General features: G+C 42.4%; 1 protein-coding gene across 1 annotated transcript in view; it reads left to right on the forward strand.

The window, feature by feature from the left end:
• The window catches only part of zfhx3b (zinc finger homeobox 3b), a 468,030-nt gene that overhangs the window by 428,299 nt on the left and 18,719 nt on the right, over window positions 1-21,012 (forward strand). The window contains 2 exon segments of the mRNA XM_055648956.1: window positions 1,245-1,369; window positions 3,833-4,033. Coding sequence (XP_055504931.1) covers window positions 1,245-1,369; window positions 3,833-4,033 — 326 coding nt within the window.

Here is a 21,012-nt window from a genome sequence, read left to right on the forward strand (position 1 = left end):
AGAAGAGTGAGAGATGATGTGGATTGAAACATATGCAAGATCCTTAAGGGCCTGTCCCACTTACGCAATTTTTTAGGCGACTTGCCAGCACCCGTCATTGCAGCAGCAGGTCGCCGAAAATTTTAAAAATGTTGAAAATCCAGTGGCGACCAGAAAAAGGTACAACTCTTTGGGCGACTACTCAAGACCATACATGCGTCGCCACGCGACATGTCGCCAGGGTGTCAACTGTATGGTCGTTTGTAGTCGCCCAAATAGTTGTATCTTTTTCTGGTCGCCGTTGGATTTTCAACTTTTTTTTAATTTTCAGCGACCTGCTAAGACTATGATGGGTGCCCGCAAGTCGACGAAAAAATCGGATAAGTGGGACAGGCCCTTTAGGGTCTTGCTCGGGTGAATGTGAAGAATATGTTTTCTTTTCTGGTTGTATGAAGACTAACCATCGCTGTTTAAAGGTTGGGGGTCGCACATTTAAGATAGAACTGTGCTAATAGTTTTTGACTCGTTGGAACCACATCTCATAACAAATCATTCACAGAATTAAACTGCATTTATTTATTTTAGATTAACTGCTTAGAATTAAATATGTTTCAGTATAATATAAGAGAAAGGTTGAACAATCTAGGGCTTTATTCTTTGGAGCGCAGAAGGTTAAGAGGGGACTTGATAGGGGTTTTTAAAATGATGAGAGGGATAGACAGAGTTGACGTGGAAAAGCTTTTCCCACTGAGAGTAGGGAAGATTCAAACAAGGGGACATGACATGAGAATTAAGGGACTGAAGTTTAGGGGTAACATGAGGGGGAACTTCTTTACTCAGAGAGTGGTAGCTGTGTGGAATGAGCTTCCAGTGAAGGTGGTGGAGGCAGGTTCGTTTTTGTCATTTAAAAATAAATTGGATAGTTATATGGATGGGAAGGGAATGGAGGGTTATGGTCTGAGTGCAGGTATATGGGACTAGGGGAGATTATGTATTCGGCACAGACTAGAAGGGTTGAGATGGCCTGTTTCCGTGCTGTAATTGTTATTATTATTATATTATTATAATCAAAATGCCTTGAGATTTTGTCATTTTTAGTAAAAGAGGTTTGTTTCATAAATTGTGGTTGCTGGATAGATCTCTATTTTTCTCAACGAACAGATATTGTATTTGTCTGCTCGCATCACAGCGTCAGGACCTAGTTGATTATATGTATTATTCAATGGAGTGACGGTCTTAAACTTAAATTCTCCCTTTGATTACAGTATCTGTAGGAGATAAGGAACAACAGGACTCAGCATCTACAAAACGATCATCACTACCTGATAGCATGGAATCCCCTCTTTCTTCAAAAAGGCCTCGACCATCAGAAGAACCAAGTCCAGAACAGGTAGATATCAAGGATACCTATTGGAACGCGAGAGAAATCACAAGCTGCTTGTCGGTTTCTGTGTGTTTGCAATATCCTTAGTTCATTTCTCCATGCATAATTATTATAATTTTCCTTTTTATACATGTTTACATTATCTTTAGTTCTGAAGCAGCTTGAGACTTTTATCCTCAGCTGTACCAACTGAAAGTCCAATACCATGTGACACATTTCCCTCAGCACCCGCTTTGGTAAAGACATACACTCTATCTGGTTCCTGTTGACTTTTCGGATGTCATCCTCCTTAATAAATGACATCTTTTTTGGCTAAGGGCTCAAAGTACCATCCCTTCTTAGCCATTGCATCATTTTTTGTTCTCATAGGGTTGAGCTTATTTTTACAACTCAAGAGTGTATAATGCTGGGAGTATATAATGGCTCCATTGGTATTGGAAGGGAGATGGTGAATAAATGAATCCACCGTATGTGAACCGTTACACACTTTTCTTACTTTGGATGGGAGACTATGGCAGACTCTGTAACTGGAACATTGACCATTGATCTGTTCTTTTTGTGCGCAGGTGTTCCTACAATATACCCCCACTGTCATTATTTGATGATGATTTTCAGCCCTTAGACCTTCTAATTCTGGTAATTCTTCCTGATTAGTACAGGTGTCAGAGGTTATGGGGAGAAGGCATGAGAATTGGGTTAGGAGGGAGAGATAGATCAGCCATGGTTGAATGGCAGAATCGACTTGATGGGCTGAATGGCCCAATTCTACACCCATCACTTATGACCTTAATTCAGCCCATACCGTACGTTTAAAAGAATTCTTCATCCATTTTGGTCCTGAAATTGGATATGAAGCTAAAAGTTTTATTACTTGTTCCGGAGATGAACCATGAGGATCCTTAACGTTACATAACAGATAGCAGGTGTGTAGGAAGGAATTGCAGATGCTGGTTTGAACTGAAGATAGACACAAAAATCTGGAGTAACTCAGCGGGACAGGCAGCATCTCTGGAAAGAAGGAATGGGTGATGTTTCAGGTCGAGACCCTTCTTCAGACTCGACCTGAAACGTCACCCATTCCTTCTCTCCAGTGACGCTGCCTGTCCCGCTGAGTTACTCCAGCTTTTTGTGTCTATAACAGATAGCAATGTGTTTCTCAGCATCCTGGTCAATATCCTTCCCTCTGCCACTGGCATCATGAAATTAATTAGCCCTTCGTCTATTGTTATTTCTAGGATATGGCTGCATTTAAAATATCTGCCAAATTTCCAGGTTTCATAGTAATTTGTTCCAGAGTAAATCCAGAAGGGATCTGAATAAAATGATAGGAAATTGTATGAAGGAAGACGAGACGTCTCCAGTTGAAGAGTAGACACCAGCATAGTTACAACAGGATGAGTATAATTTTGTGATTCTATAATTACTTTAAAGTATTTCAGAACAACCTAAAGCAGTTGAATAAAACTGCAATTCTTCTTCTTCCAATATCAAATAATCAGTTCCTAGGACAGCTCAATTAATCATCTGTCCTCTGAGCCTTACCCATTTGTTTTGCAGCTGTACCTGGCTGCATGACAACCAGTATTCGGAGGCCAAAGCTCACCATGATAGCACAGTCTGCAATTCCTTAATTTAGACTGGACCAGTGTTTCAGTAAGTGAGCGTAATTCAACAGGGAACAAAAAGGCAGCACTATCAGACAGACCAAAAATCTGAAGAAAATGCATCTTCTTCCCAGTGAAGTAGAGGGAATTCAGGGATGGCGGAAATGCAAAAGATAAATAGCTGAGGAAGCACAATCTAGCTCAATTAAATTACAAATAAAAATGACATTTTGTAGGTTATGTAGCAAATACCAATAATATTTGGACAGCACAGTGGTGCAGTAGTAGATTTGCTGCCTTACAGTGCTTGCAGCGCTGGAGACCCAGGTTCGTTCTCGACTACGGATGCAGTCAATATGGAGTCATACGTTCTCTCCGTGACCGCCTCGGTTTCCTCCCACACTCCAAAGACATACAGATTTGTAGATTAATTGGCTTGGTATAAGTGTAAATTGTCCCTAGCGTGTGTAGGGTAGTGTTAATGTGTGGGGATCGCTGGTCGGTGAGCCTTCTGTGCCCAATTCCGCGCTATAAACTAAACTAAATTAAACATTGTGTCACTCTGATAAGATGGCTAAGAAGAAAATACTGGGTGTTTATACTTTAGGAAGGGATCTTTCCAAAGAAATTGTCAAGAATTCTCTATTATTCTCCTTGGAAGTCTACAAACTAAAATAAAACTAAAAATCCCAGGAACATGTTGTTTGTCTCTCTCTGTGTGAATTAGATGATGGATGAATTTGATGAAAGGCAAAAAGTGCATTCATGTAAAATGGCAAGATAAAACATGTGAGGAAAAGTTGTTTGATGGTATTTGCAAAAGTGTCGTGGAAAAGTTTGAATTTGTTTTCCCATTCACCCGTAGATGTATCAATGTCCGTACTGCAAGTATAGCAACACTGACGTAAACCGCATCAGGATGCATGTATTATCGCAGCATTCCGTGCAGCCGATGTTGCGCTGCCCTCTCTGTCAGGATATGCTCAACAACAAGATCCACCTGCAGCTCCACCTGACTCACCTGCACAGCGTGGCTCCTGACTGTGTCGAAAAACTCATCATGGCGGTAAGTGCCAAGTTCATGATGCATGGCCTCAATTACACGAATCCTGAAACTTCCTCTTCCCTGCAGAGTTGCATATCTGCACCAACATTTAGCTCAGTTGCTTGAAATTATAAATCTTTGAAACATAAATCTTTAATAGCAACGGCGGAAATCTAAACTACAGTATACATTTCAGTCCTTCGTTTGATGCAGTAGAAATGAGATGTCCCCATTTTCTGCAATCAGCAAGAGCACAAAGTAACACAACACCAGCATTATTTAATAACAACATTTTGGTTGTGTATGTCTCTATTACTCCATACTTTGGCAGTAGAATTAGATTGATTCAAAGGAGAAATAGAGATGAAAGATGCTCGCTAAACAGGGTTATTGGTTTCGGTAAAATATTCCACCTCTGGATTAATGTGATTGCCTAGGTACTAAAGTCATTCATAAGTTGCAACAGAAGAGACAACCCCGATTTCTGTGATTGTCTGTATTTATTTGTCAATTTCACTTAAAAAATGAAATTATTAAAGATTATTAGCTGTAAAATTAGGAAGTCAGAGATTCATCATAACTACTGAATGTCTAATTGTACACCAGAAATGTTAGCAGTCCAATATTTTCCAGTTAAAATAAACTTTTGGTTAACCTAGATTGAGCTAGTTCGCCAAATACTTTGGATAAAAGCAGATACATATGAGTACTAATACATAATTTGATTGTGTCTGTTTCATTGAGGAAGCATGATAATTATTATTTACCTTCTGTTAGCATTTATGCAAATGATGTTTCAAATGAAGGTGATCTTCAGGTCTGGAAGTCTATCTAGACTCCCAAACGTGAAGGTTACCTTCATTTGAAACATGAAAGTGAAATTGACAGATAAATACAGACAATCACAGAAATCTGCGTTGGCTCTTTGGACCCTGAATGAGTAGGCACTAGATAACACGTTATTAAATGCAGCTGAACAACTGACATCTTTCAATATGTTTACTATTGTTTGTGATCTGCTTCCTTTTTAACCAGGCATCTCTAACCATGTGAAAATATTGTGCTGTAGCTTGCAAAGTGCTATTGCAACAATAGAAAAGGCAGTTAATGACTGCCGTGTGGAAGAATCCTGAGGTAATTCTTGTAGGCAAACATCAAAGAGATATAAATTCAACAATAAATCGTGGCATAACGCAAAGTGCTGGAGGAACTTGACGGGTCAGGCAGCATCTGTGGAGGGAATGAGCAGTTTTGGGTTGAGGCCCTTCTGTTTTGGGTCGGGACCTCTCCTCAGAACCAGTGTGAAAAAGGATCTTGACCCTCCACTGATGCTCCCTGATCTGCTGAGTTCCTCCAGCACTTTGTGTTTTGCTCAAGTTTCCAGCACTTGCAGTTTCTTGTGGCCCCACTAAGAATGGCACAATGTTAATCATACAGGAGGCCATTCAACCTATTGTAACCATTGCTGATTTATATAAGATCGGTCCATTTAATACCACTCCCCTGCCTTCTTCGCATAGCCCCACAGATTATTTTTTGCATATACAACTGTGAAGTTGAGAAATTGGGTGATATATATGCCACAGGATCACGTGCTCATAAAATTCAAAGAAGTTACAATGAACCTTGATAAAACACTGAATTCAAGTACAGTTGAATCTGCCGAACACTATTTTGGAATAATTCTGGCAAATAGAACATAGAATAATGCAGTTCAGGGACAGGCACTTCTGCCCACAATGTCTGTGCCGAACATGATGCCAGGTTAAACTAATCTCTGCCTGCACATGATCCATATCCCTCCATCCCCTGCATATCTTGATGCCTATCTAAAAGCCTCTTAAACGCCACTATCGCATATGCTTCCGTCACCGCCCCTGGTCGCACGTTCCAGGCACCCACCACCCGCAGTTTAAAGAAAATGTCCCTTACATAACCTTGTGTGCTTACTTTCACCACTCACCACTACTGTCACATTATCATGGAATGATTACAGCACTAAATGAAGCCATTCAGGCCATTTCCCAAACCAACATTTACGCTTTTCCATAGGAGATGGAGGCCAAATTTCTTTAATTGGTTCACGGGGCATTTCAATATGCAGTTAGACTGGGAAAATCAGGTTGGTACTGGATCCAAAGAGAAGAAATTTGTAGAGTGCCTTCGAGACGGCTTCTTGGAGCAGCTTGTGGTCAAACCTACCAGGGAAAAGGCAATTCTGGATATGGTATTGTGTCACAAACTGGACTTAAATAGGAAGCGTAAGGTAAAGTAACTCCTTAGACACGGTGACCATCATATGTTAAAATTCAGTCTGCAGTTTGAAAAGGAAACGATTAAATCAGATGCGTTGGTATTACTGTTGAGTAAAGTAACTACAGAGGTATACAAATCTGATTGAGTTTTTTTAAGCTGTAGACGTTGTATATATGGATTTCAGCAAGGCACTTACCAAGTTTCCACATGATAGGCTGCTCTGGAAGGTTAGATCGCATGGGATCCAAATAGAGCTAACCGACCGGATAGAAAATTAGCTTCATGGAAGGAAGCAGAGGGTGATGGTGAAAAGTTGCTTTTCAGACTGGAGGCCTGTGACCAGTGGTGTGCTTCAGGGTTCAGTGCTGGGCCCATTGCTGTTTGTTATCTATATCAATGTTTTGGCTGAGAATGTACAAAGTATGATTAATAAGTTTGCAGATGACACTAAAGTGAGTAGTATTGTAGATAGTGAAGGGTTATCAAAAATTACAGCAGGATTTTGATCGGTTGGGCAGGTGGGCTGAGGTATGGTTGATGGAGTTTAATACCGAGAAGTGTGAGGTGTTGCATATTGGGACGTCTAACCACGGCAGGACCTACACAGTGAATGGCAGAGCTCTGGGCAGTGTTGTAGAGCAACATAATCTTGGAGTGCATGTACATAGTTCCTTGAAAGTGGCGTCACCTGTCGATAGAGTGGTCAAGAATGCTTTTGGCACATTGGCCTTCATCAGACAGAGAATTGTGTATAGAAGTTGGGAGGTTATGTTACAGTTGTACAAGACATTGGTTAGACCACATTTGCAGTGTTCAGTTTCTGGTTGCCCTGTTATAGGAAAGATGTTGTCAAGCTGGAAAAGGTGCATAGAAGATTTACGAGGATGGTGTCAGGACTCGAGGGCCTGAACTATTGGGAGAGCTTGAGAAGACTACGATGAGGGGTGATCTTATAGAGGTGTATAAGACCATGAGAGGAATAGATAAGGATAATGCACAGAGTCTTTTACCCAGAGTAAAGGAATCAAGAACCAGATGACATAGGTTTAAGGTGATGGAGGAAAGATTTAATAGCAACCTGTGCTGCAACTTTTTTCACAAAGGGTGCTAGGTACTTACATGGAATGAGCTGCCAGAGAATGTAGTTGAGGCAGGTACTATTTCAACATTTAAAAGACATTTGGACAGATACATCGATAGGATAGTTTTAGAGTGAAATGGGCTAAACACAGGCAGGTGGGACTAATGTAGATGGGGCATGTTGGTCGGCGTGGGCAAGTTGGGTCGAAGGGCCAATATTTCCCTGCCATATGACTCTATGACTCCAAGCATGAGGGAGGAGCTGGCTAAAGTTGATTGGAAAGGGACCCTAGTGGGAATGAAGGTGGAGGAGCAATGGCAGGATTTTCTGGGAGTAATTCAGACGTTGCAGGATATTTCCAACCAAAAAAGGAAGAAAGATTCTAAGGAAAGAATAAGGTGACTGTGACTGACAAAGGAAGTCAAAGATACCATAAATGGCTCATAATATCGTAAAGATTAGCGGAAAACTAGAGGGTTTGGATGCTTTTAAAAACCAACAGAAGGCAACAAAAAAGGCAATAAGAGGAGAAAAGATAAAATATGAACATAAGCTAGCGAATCATATAAAAAAGAATACCAAACGTTTCTTCAGATAAATAAAGAATAAAAAAGAGGCAAGAGTACACATTGGACTGCTGGAAAGTGACACTGGAGAAGTAGTAATGGGGAATAAAGAAATGGTGGACGAATTGAATAAGTTTTTAACGTCAGTCTTCACAGCAGATAACAGCAGCAACATGCCTGGAATTCAAGAGTCAGGAGGTGGAGGTTAGTATATTTGCTATTACTAAGGGGAATGTCCTTGGAAAGCTGAAGGGTCTGAAGGTGGATAAACCAGCTGGACCAGATGGACTACATCCCAGGGATCCTAAAGAGCTAGCTTTAGAAATTGTGGATGCATTAGTAGTATTCTTTCAAGAATCACTAGAGTCAGGAGTGGTCGCAGAGGATTGGAAAATTTCAAACGTTACTCCATTGTTCAAGAAGGGAGCAATGCAAACGAGGGGAATAGAGGGGGGGCCGAAAAAGGGTCTCTACCCGAAACATCACCCATTCCTTCTCTCCAGAGATGCTGCCTGTCCTGCGGAGTTACTCCAGTTTTTTGTGTCCATCTAGGAGAAACTATAGGTCGGTTAGCCTGACTTCAGTGGTTGTGGCGAGCGCAGAGTCTCCTGCACTCGCCTAAAAAGTCGCCTAAGTGGGACAGACCCTTTAAGCAATGGGACAGTTACAGGATAAGGGAGTGGTCATTTAAAACTACGATGTGTCGGAATTTGAGTTTTCAACCTGCCTCTCCGCGTTCAATGATTTGTGTATGCATACCCCAAATTTTTTTGCTCCTGCACCTCTTTTGGAACAGCATCTTTTATTCTCTAAGGCCATAAGGTCAGAATTAGGCCATTTTGCCCATCAAGTCTACTCCGCCATTCAATCATGGCTAATCTATCTCTCCCTCCTAACCGCATTCTCCTGCCTTCCCCCCCATAACCCATGACACCCGTACTAATCAAGAGTCTATCTATCTCTGCCTTAAAAATATCAATTGACTTGGCCTCCACAGCCTTCAGTGGCAGAATTGCACAGATTCACCACCCTCTGACTAAAGAGAAATTGCTCCTCATCTCCTTCCTAAAGGAACGTCCTCTAAGGAACGTCCTCTACTTCCTTTCTCCTTAATATACATCACAAACACCATTAAATTGCCAATCTTATGCCTGCCCAAATCCTGCAGCAATCGATCACCATCAACATTGTAGTTCACAATACTGTCATATTGTGTGTCTTTTATTGTTGGAAATAGTGATTTATGCCCCTGTCCCACTTGGGAAACCTGAACGCAAACCTCTGGTGACTTTGCGCCCCACCCAAGGTTTCCGTGCGGTTCCCGGAGGTTTCTGTCAATCTCCCCAATGGTCGAAAGTGGTTTCCGCTTCTTCTATGTTCCGGCGATTATTTAAAAAAATTCAAAACTGGCCGTGACTAAAAATAGGTTGCCATAATAATAAATCGGTAATTTTTTAGTCAAAGCTGGTTGCAATGCTAGTTGAAGGTGGTTGCCGGAGGTTGCAGGTGGTTGCCGGAGGTTGCAGGTAGTGGAAGGTAAGACCTTCCACTACCTGCAACCTCCGGCAACCACCTTCAACTAGCATCACAACCGGCTTCGACTAAAAAATTACCGATTTTTAAAACGGAAACCGATTTTTAGTCGCGACCGGTTTTGAATTTTTTGAAATAATCGCCGGAACATAGAAGAAGCGGAAACCACTTTCGACCATTGGGGAGACTGACAGAAACCTCCGGGAACCGCACGGAAACCTTGGGTGGGGCGCAAAATCTCCAAAGGTTTCCGTTCAGGTTTCCTAAGTGGGACAGGGGCATTACATGCTTAAAATTTAGGATGATAAAAAGCATTGGTTCCTCAATGATCCCTTTGGTATGCCACGATTCACTGTCCTCAGCTCTTCCATATCTGCCTAATCTGCTTGCCTTGCCCCATTCTTACTCTTCATTTCAGCTGTGTGTCAAATGCAAGTTTGCAAATGATGCCTTTCACTCCTGACTTCAATGTATGAATATATATTAAGCAGTGGTCTTAATCCTGTCTCCTGGGAAAGTTCACTGCACACTTTAATCCAAAGAGCAACTTTCAATTGTACTCTTTTCTGTTAATTCAACGATTTTTCATCTGTGCTACTATAGCATCTTTTATAATATGTTCGTGAACCTCGAAAACAAGCCTATTCTGAAGTACCTTATCTATAGTACCATATCTTGATAGTAGTACTATATCTCAAGTAGTACCATATCTCTTCTTCCCGTCCCCCGCACCCTCACATCAGTCTGAAGAAGGGTCTCGACCCAAAACGTCGCCTATTTCCTTCACTCCATCGATTCTGCCTCACCCGCTGAGTTTCTCCAGCATTTGTGCCTACCATATCTTGATTAGGTACCTTTATATGGTGCCTTATCAAGAAGCCTGTACATACTACATCAACCACATTTCCTTCATCAATCCTCTTTATTAATTCATCATGAACATAGTTTCCCTGTTGGTTTCTGATCAGCCCCACCGCTCCTCTCATCACTTCTCCCCACGGGTTTTCTGTTCATTTTGTTTCAATCCATTCTCGTGCTTCTTCTCTGATTTCCATTTAAAATTCTCCTCTTTCTCTGAAATTCCTTGTTTTCAATTGTGCCTGTTATATATTTTTCTGATGTATGTTACGTTCTATCTTGTTTATGCTTCGGAAGGAGGCTAGATTATTGGTTACTGTAGCGTTATGGAGTCTAAAAGATGTTTTGCCATGTTTAATATGTAGTTTGGTCTTAAATTAAAAGTCAATTAAAAGATCCCATACTCATGAAGCACAAGTGGCTGCTTAATTCAGAGACAGGTTTCATTGTTACCAATTAATACAACATTATATTTGTCAAACAGAAGAGGACGTACGTCAGCTGCTGATTTGGCAGTTAGTATTCAAGAGCTTTTAACGTGGTTGTTGTCATGGTTACTGTTTCTTGCTTATGCTGCACAGTTGCAAACAATCTCCCAGATGTACTAGGATACAGAGGACCTAAGGTGCTGGAGGAAATGAAGGAAATTCACATTAGTCAAGAAATGGTGTTGGGTAGACTGATGGGACTGAAGGCTGATAAATCCCCAGGCCCTGATTGTCTGCATCCCAGGGTACGTAAGGAGGTGGCTCTAGAAATCGTGGACGCATTGGTGATCATTTTTCTATTTTTTATAGATTGTGCATCAGTTTCTGTGGATTGGAGGGTAGCTAATATTATCCCACTTTTGGAATGGAGGGGAGAGAAAACAGGGAATTATAGACCAATTAGCCTGACATCGGTGGTGGGGAAGATGCTGGAGTCGATTATCAAAGATGTAATAGCGGCGCATTTGGATAGCAGTAACAGGGTCGGTCCAAGTCAGCATGGATTTACGAAGGGGAAATCATGCTTGACAAACCTTCTGGAATTTTTTGAGGATGTAACAAATAAAATGGATATGGGAGTACCTGGACTTTCAGAAAGCCTTTGATAAGGTCCCTCACAGGATATTAGTGGGCAAAATTAGAGCGCATGGTATTGGGGGTGGGGTATTGACATGGATAGAAAATTGGTTGGCAGACAGGAAACAAAGAGTAGGGAAAAACGGGTCACTTTCAGAATGGCAGGCAGTGACTAGTGGGGTGCCGCAAGGCTCGGTGCAGGACCGCAGCTATTCACAATATATATTATTGATTTAGATGAAGGAATTAAAAGTAAATTAGCAAATTTGCAAATAACACAAAGCTGTGTGGCATTGTGAACTGCTAAGTGGATGCTATGAGGGTGCAGCGTGACTTGGATAGTTTGAGTGAGTGGGCAGATGCATGGCAGATGCAGTATAATGTGGATAAATGGGAGGTTATCTGAATGATGTCAGGTACGAAAGGGGGAAGTACAACGAGACCTGGGTGTCCTAGTACATCAGTCACTGAAAGTAAGCATGCAGGTACAACAGGCAGTGAAGAAAGCTAATGGCATGTTGGCCTTCATAACGAGTGGAAGTGAGTCTTGGAGCAAAGAGGTCCTTCTGCAGTTGTACAGAGCCTTAGTGAGACCACACCTGGAGTATTGTGTGCAGTTTTGGTCTCCTAATTTGAGGAAGGGCATTCTTGTTATTGAGGGAGTGCAGTGTAGGTTCACGAGGTTAATTCCCGGGATGGCGGGACTGTCATGTGATGAAAGAATGGAGCGACTGGGTTTGTATTCACTGGAATTTAGAAGGATGAGAGGGGATCTATAGAAACATATAAAATGATTAAGGGATTGGACACGTTGGATGCTGGAACAATGTTCCCAATGTTGGGGGGAGTCCAGAACCAGGGGCCACAGTTTAAGAATAGGGGGTAGGCCATTTAGAACTGAGATGAGGAAAAACTTTTGCACCCAGAGAATTGTGAAGTTGTGGAATTCTCTGCCTCAGAAGGCAGTGGAGGCCTTATCACTGGATGCATTCAAAAGAGAGTTAAGGGCCTGTCCCACCTGGGCGTCATTTGCGCATCATTTACGCATCACGATGCATGACACACGCGTCGTGACGCACACGTGATGCCTGCATTACGCACGCACGGCACGTGGTGAGGCGTGGTGACGTAGGCAGTGACACGCGGTCGCGTGTGGCGCCCCAGGATTTTGGGATTCACGAATTCTTTGCGCTCCACCTAAGTGACGGGCAAATGATGTACGAAGTGGGACAGGCCCTTTAGATAGAGCTCTTAGGGCTAGTGGAATCAAGGGGTTTGGGGAGAAGGCAGGAATGGGGTATTGATTGTGGATGATCAGCCATGATCACATCGAATGGCGGTGCTGGCTCGAATGGCCTACTCCTGCTCCTATTGTCTATGTATCTATGTATGTATTCTTCAGCAACTCCTGTTAATAAAAGTATGCAGCATACTTAATCCATATGCCTGCTTGTGAACCCTCGATGGGCTTTAAATGACTTCTTTGAACCACGATATTATTAATATGTTTTGGTTTATTAAGGGAATAATAGAAACCTCAGGGAGATTATTTCTTCTTGTACTGCTTTGAAGATTCTGCATTGTAGACATTTTCAGATTATATATTAAAAAAAGTAACAAGAATGAAGAATGAAGAGAGCAGTCCTCTCATTATAACACACTTAGTTTATGGATGTTAATACACTCCTGATGATTGAAATTCTCAGAGACTGCAATTCATGAAGTTTTACATTTTCAATCTCTGGAGAACATTTTGGCCCAATAGTAAATAGTAAAAACAATCATATATTGTTTTACATGTAAAACACAAATCAGCGCACCTTAAAACTGGAGTATATATTCAGAAAGTCCAAGCATATTTCAAAGTAAGGTCATTATGCATATGCACCTGTAGCAAGTAAAAGGATTGACCAATATGTCGACCACATTCTGCAATGCAAAATGCATATTATATCGTACAAATGCAAGTCTATTTTATTGATATCAAATTTTGTATTGCTCTCTTCACTCAATTGTACCACAGTGTTCGTGTAACTGGGTCCCAAATTGAGTGTGTGAGATTATGGCAAACAGCCAGACAAACTGAGAAAATAAGTTTACATGATCCCAAACAACCTTCAAATGAATCTGCCAAGTTTATTTTGTCTGGCTGCCTGGTACATAGGAAGCCTTTGACACAAGTTGGCAGCAGTATTGTGGAATAAAATTAAAAAAATGCGATGCATTGTAAATACTGCAGGTAACTAGAAATAGTGTTTGCCACATGCAATGGAGATCATGGTTTGTTCCAAATTTTTGGCAGTTTTACAATATTTTTTATCATGAAATAATCATTGTGCCATATAAATAAAGGAAAATAGTTCCACACATGGCAACCCATGAGGCACAAGATAAAAGGATGAATTAGTCCCTGCAGAGGGGTCAGTTGTTGATGATGTGCATCACCATCCATTAAGCCTGTGTGAAGTTCAGCTGTAACATTTGTTAGCATTTTGACAGAATAATGTGATGTTATAATGGAGTTTAATAAACTAGCAATTGAGCAAAAATCTTTTTAATTTCTTACATTTTCATTATTTGTGCCAGCTAAGTAAGTGAAGGTCAACAGCATTGACAGCTCAGCCTTGAATTCATGTGGATGTTTTCACACCAAAAAATTGTAGGTCAATGGCAAATCCGTCTCTGATGGACAGTGATGAGCATTTCCTACAGAACATAACCATGCTGAAAATAGACACAAAAAGCTGGAGTAATTCAGCGGGGCAGGCAGCATCTCTGGAGAGAAGGAATGGGTGGCGATTCGTGTTGAGACCCTTCTTCAGACTGATGTCAGGGGAGAGGGAGTTTCATGGCCCCGACCATGGATGAACAAAGGAGGAGGACTGGCTGAACTTTGTGCCTTCCACCACAGTGAAGAATGCTATGGTGGATGTTTGTGTTAAATCTTATTGTTTATTGTGTGTTCTTTTTAAGTGTATCGCTGCTGGCAAATTCATTTCACTGCACCTTCGGGTGCATGTGTATAATGTGGATAAGTTGCATGCAGTATAATGTGGATAAATGTGAGCTTATCCATTTTGGTGGCAAAAACGGGAAAGCAGACTATTATCTAAATGGTGGCAGATTGGGAAAGGGGGAGATGCAGCGAGACCTGGGTGTCATGGTACACCAGTCATTGAAGGTAGGCATGCAGGTGCAGCAGGCAGTAAAGAAAGCGAATGGTATGTTAGCTTTCATTGCAAAAGGATTTGAGTATAGGAGCAGGGAGGTTCTACTGCAGTTGTACAGGGTCTTGGCGAGACCACACCTGGAGTATTGCGTACAGTTTTGGTCTCCAAATCTGAGGAAGGACATTATTGCCATAGAGAGAGTGCAGAGAAGGTTCACCAGACTGATTCCTGGGATGTCAGGACTGTCTTATGAAGAAAGACTGGATAAACTTGGTTTATACTCTCTGGAATTTAGGAGATTGAGAGGGGATCTTATAGAAACTTACAAAATTCTTAAGGGGTTGGACAGGCTAGATGCAGGAAGATTGTTCCCGATGTTGGGGAAGTCCAGGACAAGGGGTCACAGCTTAAGGATAAGGGGGAAATCCTTTAAAACCGAGATGAGAAGAACTTTTTTCACACACAGAGTGTGTGAATCTCTGGAACTCTCTGCCAAAGAGGGTAGTTGAGGCCAGTTCATTGGCTATATTTAAGAGGGAGTTAAATGTGGCCCTTCTGGCTAAGGGGATCAGGGGGTATGGAGAGAAGGCAGGTACGGGATACTGAGTTGGATGATCAGCCATGATCATATTGAATGGCGCTGCAGGCTCGAAGGGCCGAATGGCCTACTCCTGCACCTAATTTCTATGTTTCTATGTGACAAATAAAATTGACTTTGACATAGATAAGGAAGTGTAAGGTGTGAAAATATGACAAAGGGAATGGAGATCAAGGAAAACGTAGAATAAATTGATGTTAGCTGGGAGAAGCTCACAACAAAGCAAACAGAGATAAAATGTTTACTGGATCTGGGTTTACCCAGAAAGCACATGATAACATGCAAAGTCCTCTTTGCTGTTCTTTTCCCTTTAACCAGTTCAGTGCCACCCCAGAGTATACTCAGGTCATGGCCAATAGCGAAAAAAAACTTGGCAGTGAACAGGTTAATGAGAGGAGTAGGGGGTAGTAACTTGCTAAAAGGATAGATTAATTGGCACAAACATTTAGAATTCTCTATAGGTCCACCTATAATTGAATACCCAAAATAAGATGAGGTTAAGTGAAGGAAGGGTTTAACCATCATTATGTTTTCAATCTCCCAGCCACAATGTAGCTTTTGCAGGAGAAAAAAACATATGTCTCTTAATGGATCATTAATCTCTTAGTTATAAGCTGTCTGCAAGAAGGAATTATTTTCTATGTTATAGATCTAAAGAAGGAATGTCATTTCCTTCTGTACGAAGCAAAAGGTGTTCTTTTGTCTATCTAGTTCAAATGCAGGTAATGAAGATGGTCATGCTTCATTAAGCAGGAATCCTGTGAGATGACAACCATTTTGAACTATGTTTGCCAATTAAATTGTCTAAATTAAAAGTGACCTCGAGATTTCTTTTGGTAGTTGCCATCTGTTCGCTAAAGGAGCAATTTTTTAAAAAGTAAATCAACTTCAAATTGGAAATGATTGTGGGAACAATTCTTTGGGAAAAAATGTTTAACCTCTTCCAATCCAAAACCTTTCTAAAGAATAACTATCCCATCTACCAAGAGCAAAAAGTGGAATTTGCAGCATCGGTTTGTTTTATTTATCATTTAATTGATCATTAAGTCCAGTAGTGCACATAAACCTGCCACAAACTGATTTACAATAAGATTCCTATGTTTGGTTGGCTTAGCTAAATTGTAGTTCAAAAGAATACTCCGAACCTCTTCCAAGGTTGCAGCATTTTTTCTGATAAAATTCTTTCAGATGTTGAAGTAATAATAGCTTTTAAGATTAGGATCAGAGGCTCTGTAATATGTGCATCCTGTTCTGTTTTACTGTGTGCAGTAAAATATAAGGTAACATAAAGAGATCTTGAGTATGAGTGAGATAAATTTAATATTTTACTGGCTTCATTACCGAATGTGAACTCATTTTAGTTACGCAATATGAATCTTCTCTGTGGCAAAATGAATTTATACTGCCGATGACTTTCATCCACTACATTATCAAAGCACTAGTATTGGAACATTAGGCATGCTCTTCCTCAACTGGACTATGAGGGATTCACTCAAAATACTGACTTGAGTTGAGTATAGAAGTTGTGAGGACATGTTGCAATTGTATAAGATGTTGGCGAGACTGCATTTAGAGTATTGTGTTCAGTTCTGGGCACTGTGTTGTAGGAAAGATATTGTCAAGCTTGAAAGGGTTCAGAAGAGATTTACGAGAAACGATTTACGAGGATGGTGCCAGTGTTAATAAACTACAGGGAGAGGTTGAGTCGGCTGGGTCTCTATTCCTTGGAGCGCAGGAGGATGAGGGGAATTCTTATAGAGGTGTATAAAATCATGAGAGGAATAGATTGGGTAGATGCACAGAGTTTCTTGCCCAGAGTAGGGGAATCAAGGACCAGAGGACATAGGTTCAAGGTGAAGGGGTAAAAGATGTAATAGGAATCTGAGGTGTAACTTTTCACACAAAGGGTGGTGGGTGCATGGAACAAGCTGCCAGATGAGGTAGTTGAGGCTGGGACTATCCCAACATCTAAGAAACAGTTTGGCAGGTACATGGGTAGGACATGTTTGGAGGGATATGGACCAAGTGCAGGCAGGTGGGACTAGTGTAGCTGGGACATGTTGGGCTGAAGGGCCGAAGGGCCTGTTTACACACGGTATCACCCTATGACTATGAATGGATGGCAAGTGGAGATTGTGACTTGAATTTTTAAAAAAAAAATCCTAACTGCATTGTATTTCCAACTGCTTTTGAATTCATCAAACATTTTTATTTTAAAAATTGGTTCTGAGATGAGGGTATCACTGTCAAAATGATGTTTTCTTGCCCAAAAGTAGCTAGCGATATTTTGAGCCTGCAAACGATAGACACAAAATGCTGCACTACCTCAGCAGGACAGACAGGATCTCTGGAGAGAAGATATGGGTGATGTTTCAGGTTGAGACCCTTCTTCAGTCTGAAGAAACGCGACACATTCCTTCTATCCCGAGATGCTGCCTTTCCCACTGAGTTACTCCAGCATTTTTTGTCTATCTTCGATTTAAACCAGGATCTGCAGTTCTTCCCTACACATTTTGAGCCCGATATGCAGCTTTCGAGAACTCTTGCAGTGCTGGCCAATGCTAGGATGATTGGGCTCCAAATGCTATAACCAGCTTTGGATCACGCCACCCACTGATGAATTTTTCCCCGATCGGAAGTGATTTATTATGACAAGGTTCCTCGGCCCCACTATCACCTAGCTTGAAGAATAGTCTGTAACTATTGCCTGACCTCTGAAATGGAACACTGTGATCAGGAGCCAAGCTTTATGCTGGACTAGACTAAGTGGGACCCATTGGGTCTCTGTCACACGGTAGGCCTGGTCCCCCAACGCAACCCATTCTACCAACGCAATATTCCACCACTCACCCATAGCTCCCAACTGTGCAGGCGCGGCTTATTTCCCCTCATCCCCAGCCCTCCCTCCCCCTCCTCTTCACCCTCCCTCTTCTTGCCCTTCTCCTCCTCCCCTCCCCCAATCCCGCCCTTACCTCTCCCTCCCCCTCCTTTCCCCTACCATCAGGCATCCCCTCCTTCCATCCATAAATCCTCTCCCCCCCTCATATCCCTCTGTCCTCCACCTCCCCACTCCTCACCTCCCCTATCCCCCCAATATCCCTCCTCATCTCCCCCATTTCCCCCGCCTCTCCTCCTCTCCTCCTCGCCCACTCTCCCTCACCTCCTCCTTCTTCCCCCTCCCCCAATCCCTCACCTCTCTTTTCCCCTACCCCAGTCATCCCTCCCTCCTCTCATTCCCCCCCCCCCTCCCCCTCCCTCCCTCCCTCCCTCCCTCCCTCCCTCCCTCCCTCCCTCCCTCCCTCCATACAAACTCTCCACACCCTACCCCCCCTCCTCTCCCTCTATCCCCCTACCTCCCACTCTCTCCCTCCTCACCTCCCACACTTTCCCCTCCCTCTCCCTCCCTACAGCTCCTCTCCCTCAATTCCCCCACTCTCCCTCCTCACCTCCCCCGGATCACGAGGTTGCAGCTCCTCTGACACGAGGTTGCCTTGACCGACATTAAAAACCAGCATCTGCAGTTCTTTCTTACACAAACATTAAGCAGACCGATTCTGATCATCTCTGATGTAAGGTCTGCACACTTGGAGAATCAGCAGCACCTACACTGTGTGGGAATGCCAATGGCCATGTTAGACTGGCTTGCCAGGAAGCCTATGACTGCCAACCTAAAGGGAATGATCAATGATGGAGGAGGAAGAATTGTGCATTAACATATAGAAGGCTTGGACTAGCAGATATTGGTGAAAGAATCAATTCTCCTTGACACAGACACCTAAAGAAGTGCCAATACAAGGGTAAGGGTCAACCTGGTTGCAAGCACAATTTGAAGTAATATCAGTCAAAGCTTCACATATCAGTGTTTAGGAAAAAACTGCAGATGCTGGTAAAATCGAAGGCAGGCACAAAATGCTGGAGAAACTCAGCAGGTGAGGCAGCATCTATGGAGAGAAGAAATTGTCGACATTTCGGGTCAAGACGGTTCTTCAGAATGATGTCAGGGAAGGGGGTAGGACAAAGAAAGAATGTAGGGGAAAACAGTGGGAGAACTGGGAAGGGGGAGGGGGAATGAAGAGAGAGAGCAAGGGCTACCTGAAGTTAGAGAAGTCAATGTTCATACCGCTGGAGTGTAAATTGCCCAAGCAAAATTTGAGGTGCTGTTCCTCCAATTTGCGCTGTGCCTCACTCTGACAATGGAGGAGGCCCAGGACCAAAAGGTTAGATTGGGAATGGGAGGGGGAGTTGAAGTGCTGAGCCACCAGGAGATCAGGTATGTTAAGACGGACTGAGCGGAGGTGTTCAGCGAAACAATCGCCGAACCTGCGCTTGGTCTCACCGATGTAGAGAAGTTGACACCTGGAACAGCAGATGCAGTAGATGAGGTTGGAGGAGGTGCAGGTGAACCTCTGCCTCACCTGGAAAGACTGTTTGGGTCCTTGGATGGAGTCGAGGTGGGAGATACAGGTGTTGAATCTCCTATGGTTGCAGGGGAAAGTACTTTGGCAGGGGATGGTTTGGGTGGGAAGGGACGAGTTGACCTGGGAATTACGGAGGGAAACGGTCAGTAGGCACAAAATACTGGAGAAATTCAGCGGGTGATACCTTCAGATATCAGTGATACTCTTATGCACTTTACTGCTAAGCATTGATATGGACGAAGAAGCCATATTTGATTTGATATCCAACTTAATACTGAGCATCCACGTCAATATTAATAACCCGGTTGCCTGTTCTACCCATTTCCTCAGTCCTATGTCCCACTCCTCCAGGAATTTCAGAAGGAAAGGAAAACCTCCCTGTTCACAAGGGCATCCACAACACTTAGATATAAACAAGCTCCTTTGAAACCTATTTTCCAACCCTGAGGTATTTCCAGCCGTGAGATATTTCCAACCCTAAAGCCTGAAAAGATAAGTCTGAAGAAGGGTCTTGACCGGAAACATCATCCATTCCTTCAATCCAGAGATGCTGCCTGTCCAGCTGAGTTACTCCAGCATTTTGTGTCCATCAAAGATATCTATCCAAGTTCACAAGACTCATAAGACTAGTGCAGAAGATTCCCGACTTAACTTCCGGTAGGACCCATGACAACCCTGAAGAACATCGTTAAAAATCATGCCCAATGCCAATGGATAAAAGGAGATTGCTAACTTTTCAACACAATGCTGTGGTCAGCCACACTAAGCGACGAGATATGCAATGATTCAAAGAAACAATTCACCACCACAAAGAAGGCATCGCAGTCATGTACTCTACTACCTGGCTGCAGCTACTTGGCTTAACCTGATGAATATAACATTCCAGTTGTTATTCTACTTCCACATCAACCAAATAACAGACAAGTGTATGGTCTTGGTTGACAGGTGACAAAGGAGTGGATTTATTCACATCTTGAGACAAGGCAATCACTGCAGCTCTCATTGGACCACTGCCAATTCCCTGGGGGTGCAATTCATCACTCCCATTGATCTCATCAGCTTATAGCTGTTGATCTAGGCTTTCTTAAAGTGAAACATATCTCCAGCATTGTAGACGCCTACCGGATGTAATTACTGTAAAAAGCAAAACTTGTGCAAAATAATGATCCAATTCGTGGTTCTTATTTCAGTATCTACCTTCTGGTTTCCTCATTGCAAATCTTGCTGAATTCAGCATCTCATTGATCGTCAAGAAAAGGCTATCTGGTTATTAGATATTTCTTTGCAAAAGGGTTTAATGACTGTAAAATGTGTCCTCTGATTAAAATACAGAGTAGCAAGAGAACTTGATTATTATTTTCCAACAATTAATTGAATGAAAGTGAAGGCAAGCCCTGTGCAGCCGCGCTGCTCTCTCTAAACTTAATCACTGATTATGATTAAATAGGTTCTGTGT

The sequence above is a fragment of the Leucoraja erinacea genome, chromosome 17, assembly GCF_028641065.1.
Source record: "Leucoraja erinacea ecotype New England chromosome 17, Leri_hhj_1, whole genome shotgun sequence".
In the NCBI taxonomy this organism is placed as follows: domain Eukaryota; kingdom Metazoa; phylum Chordata; class Chondrichthyes; order Rajiformes; family Rajidae; genus Leucoraja; species Leucoraja erinaceus.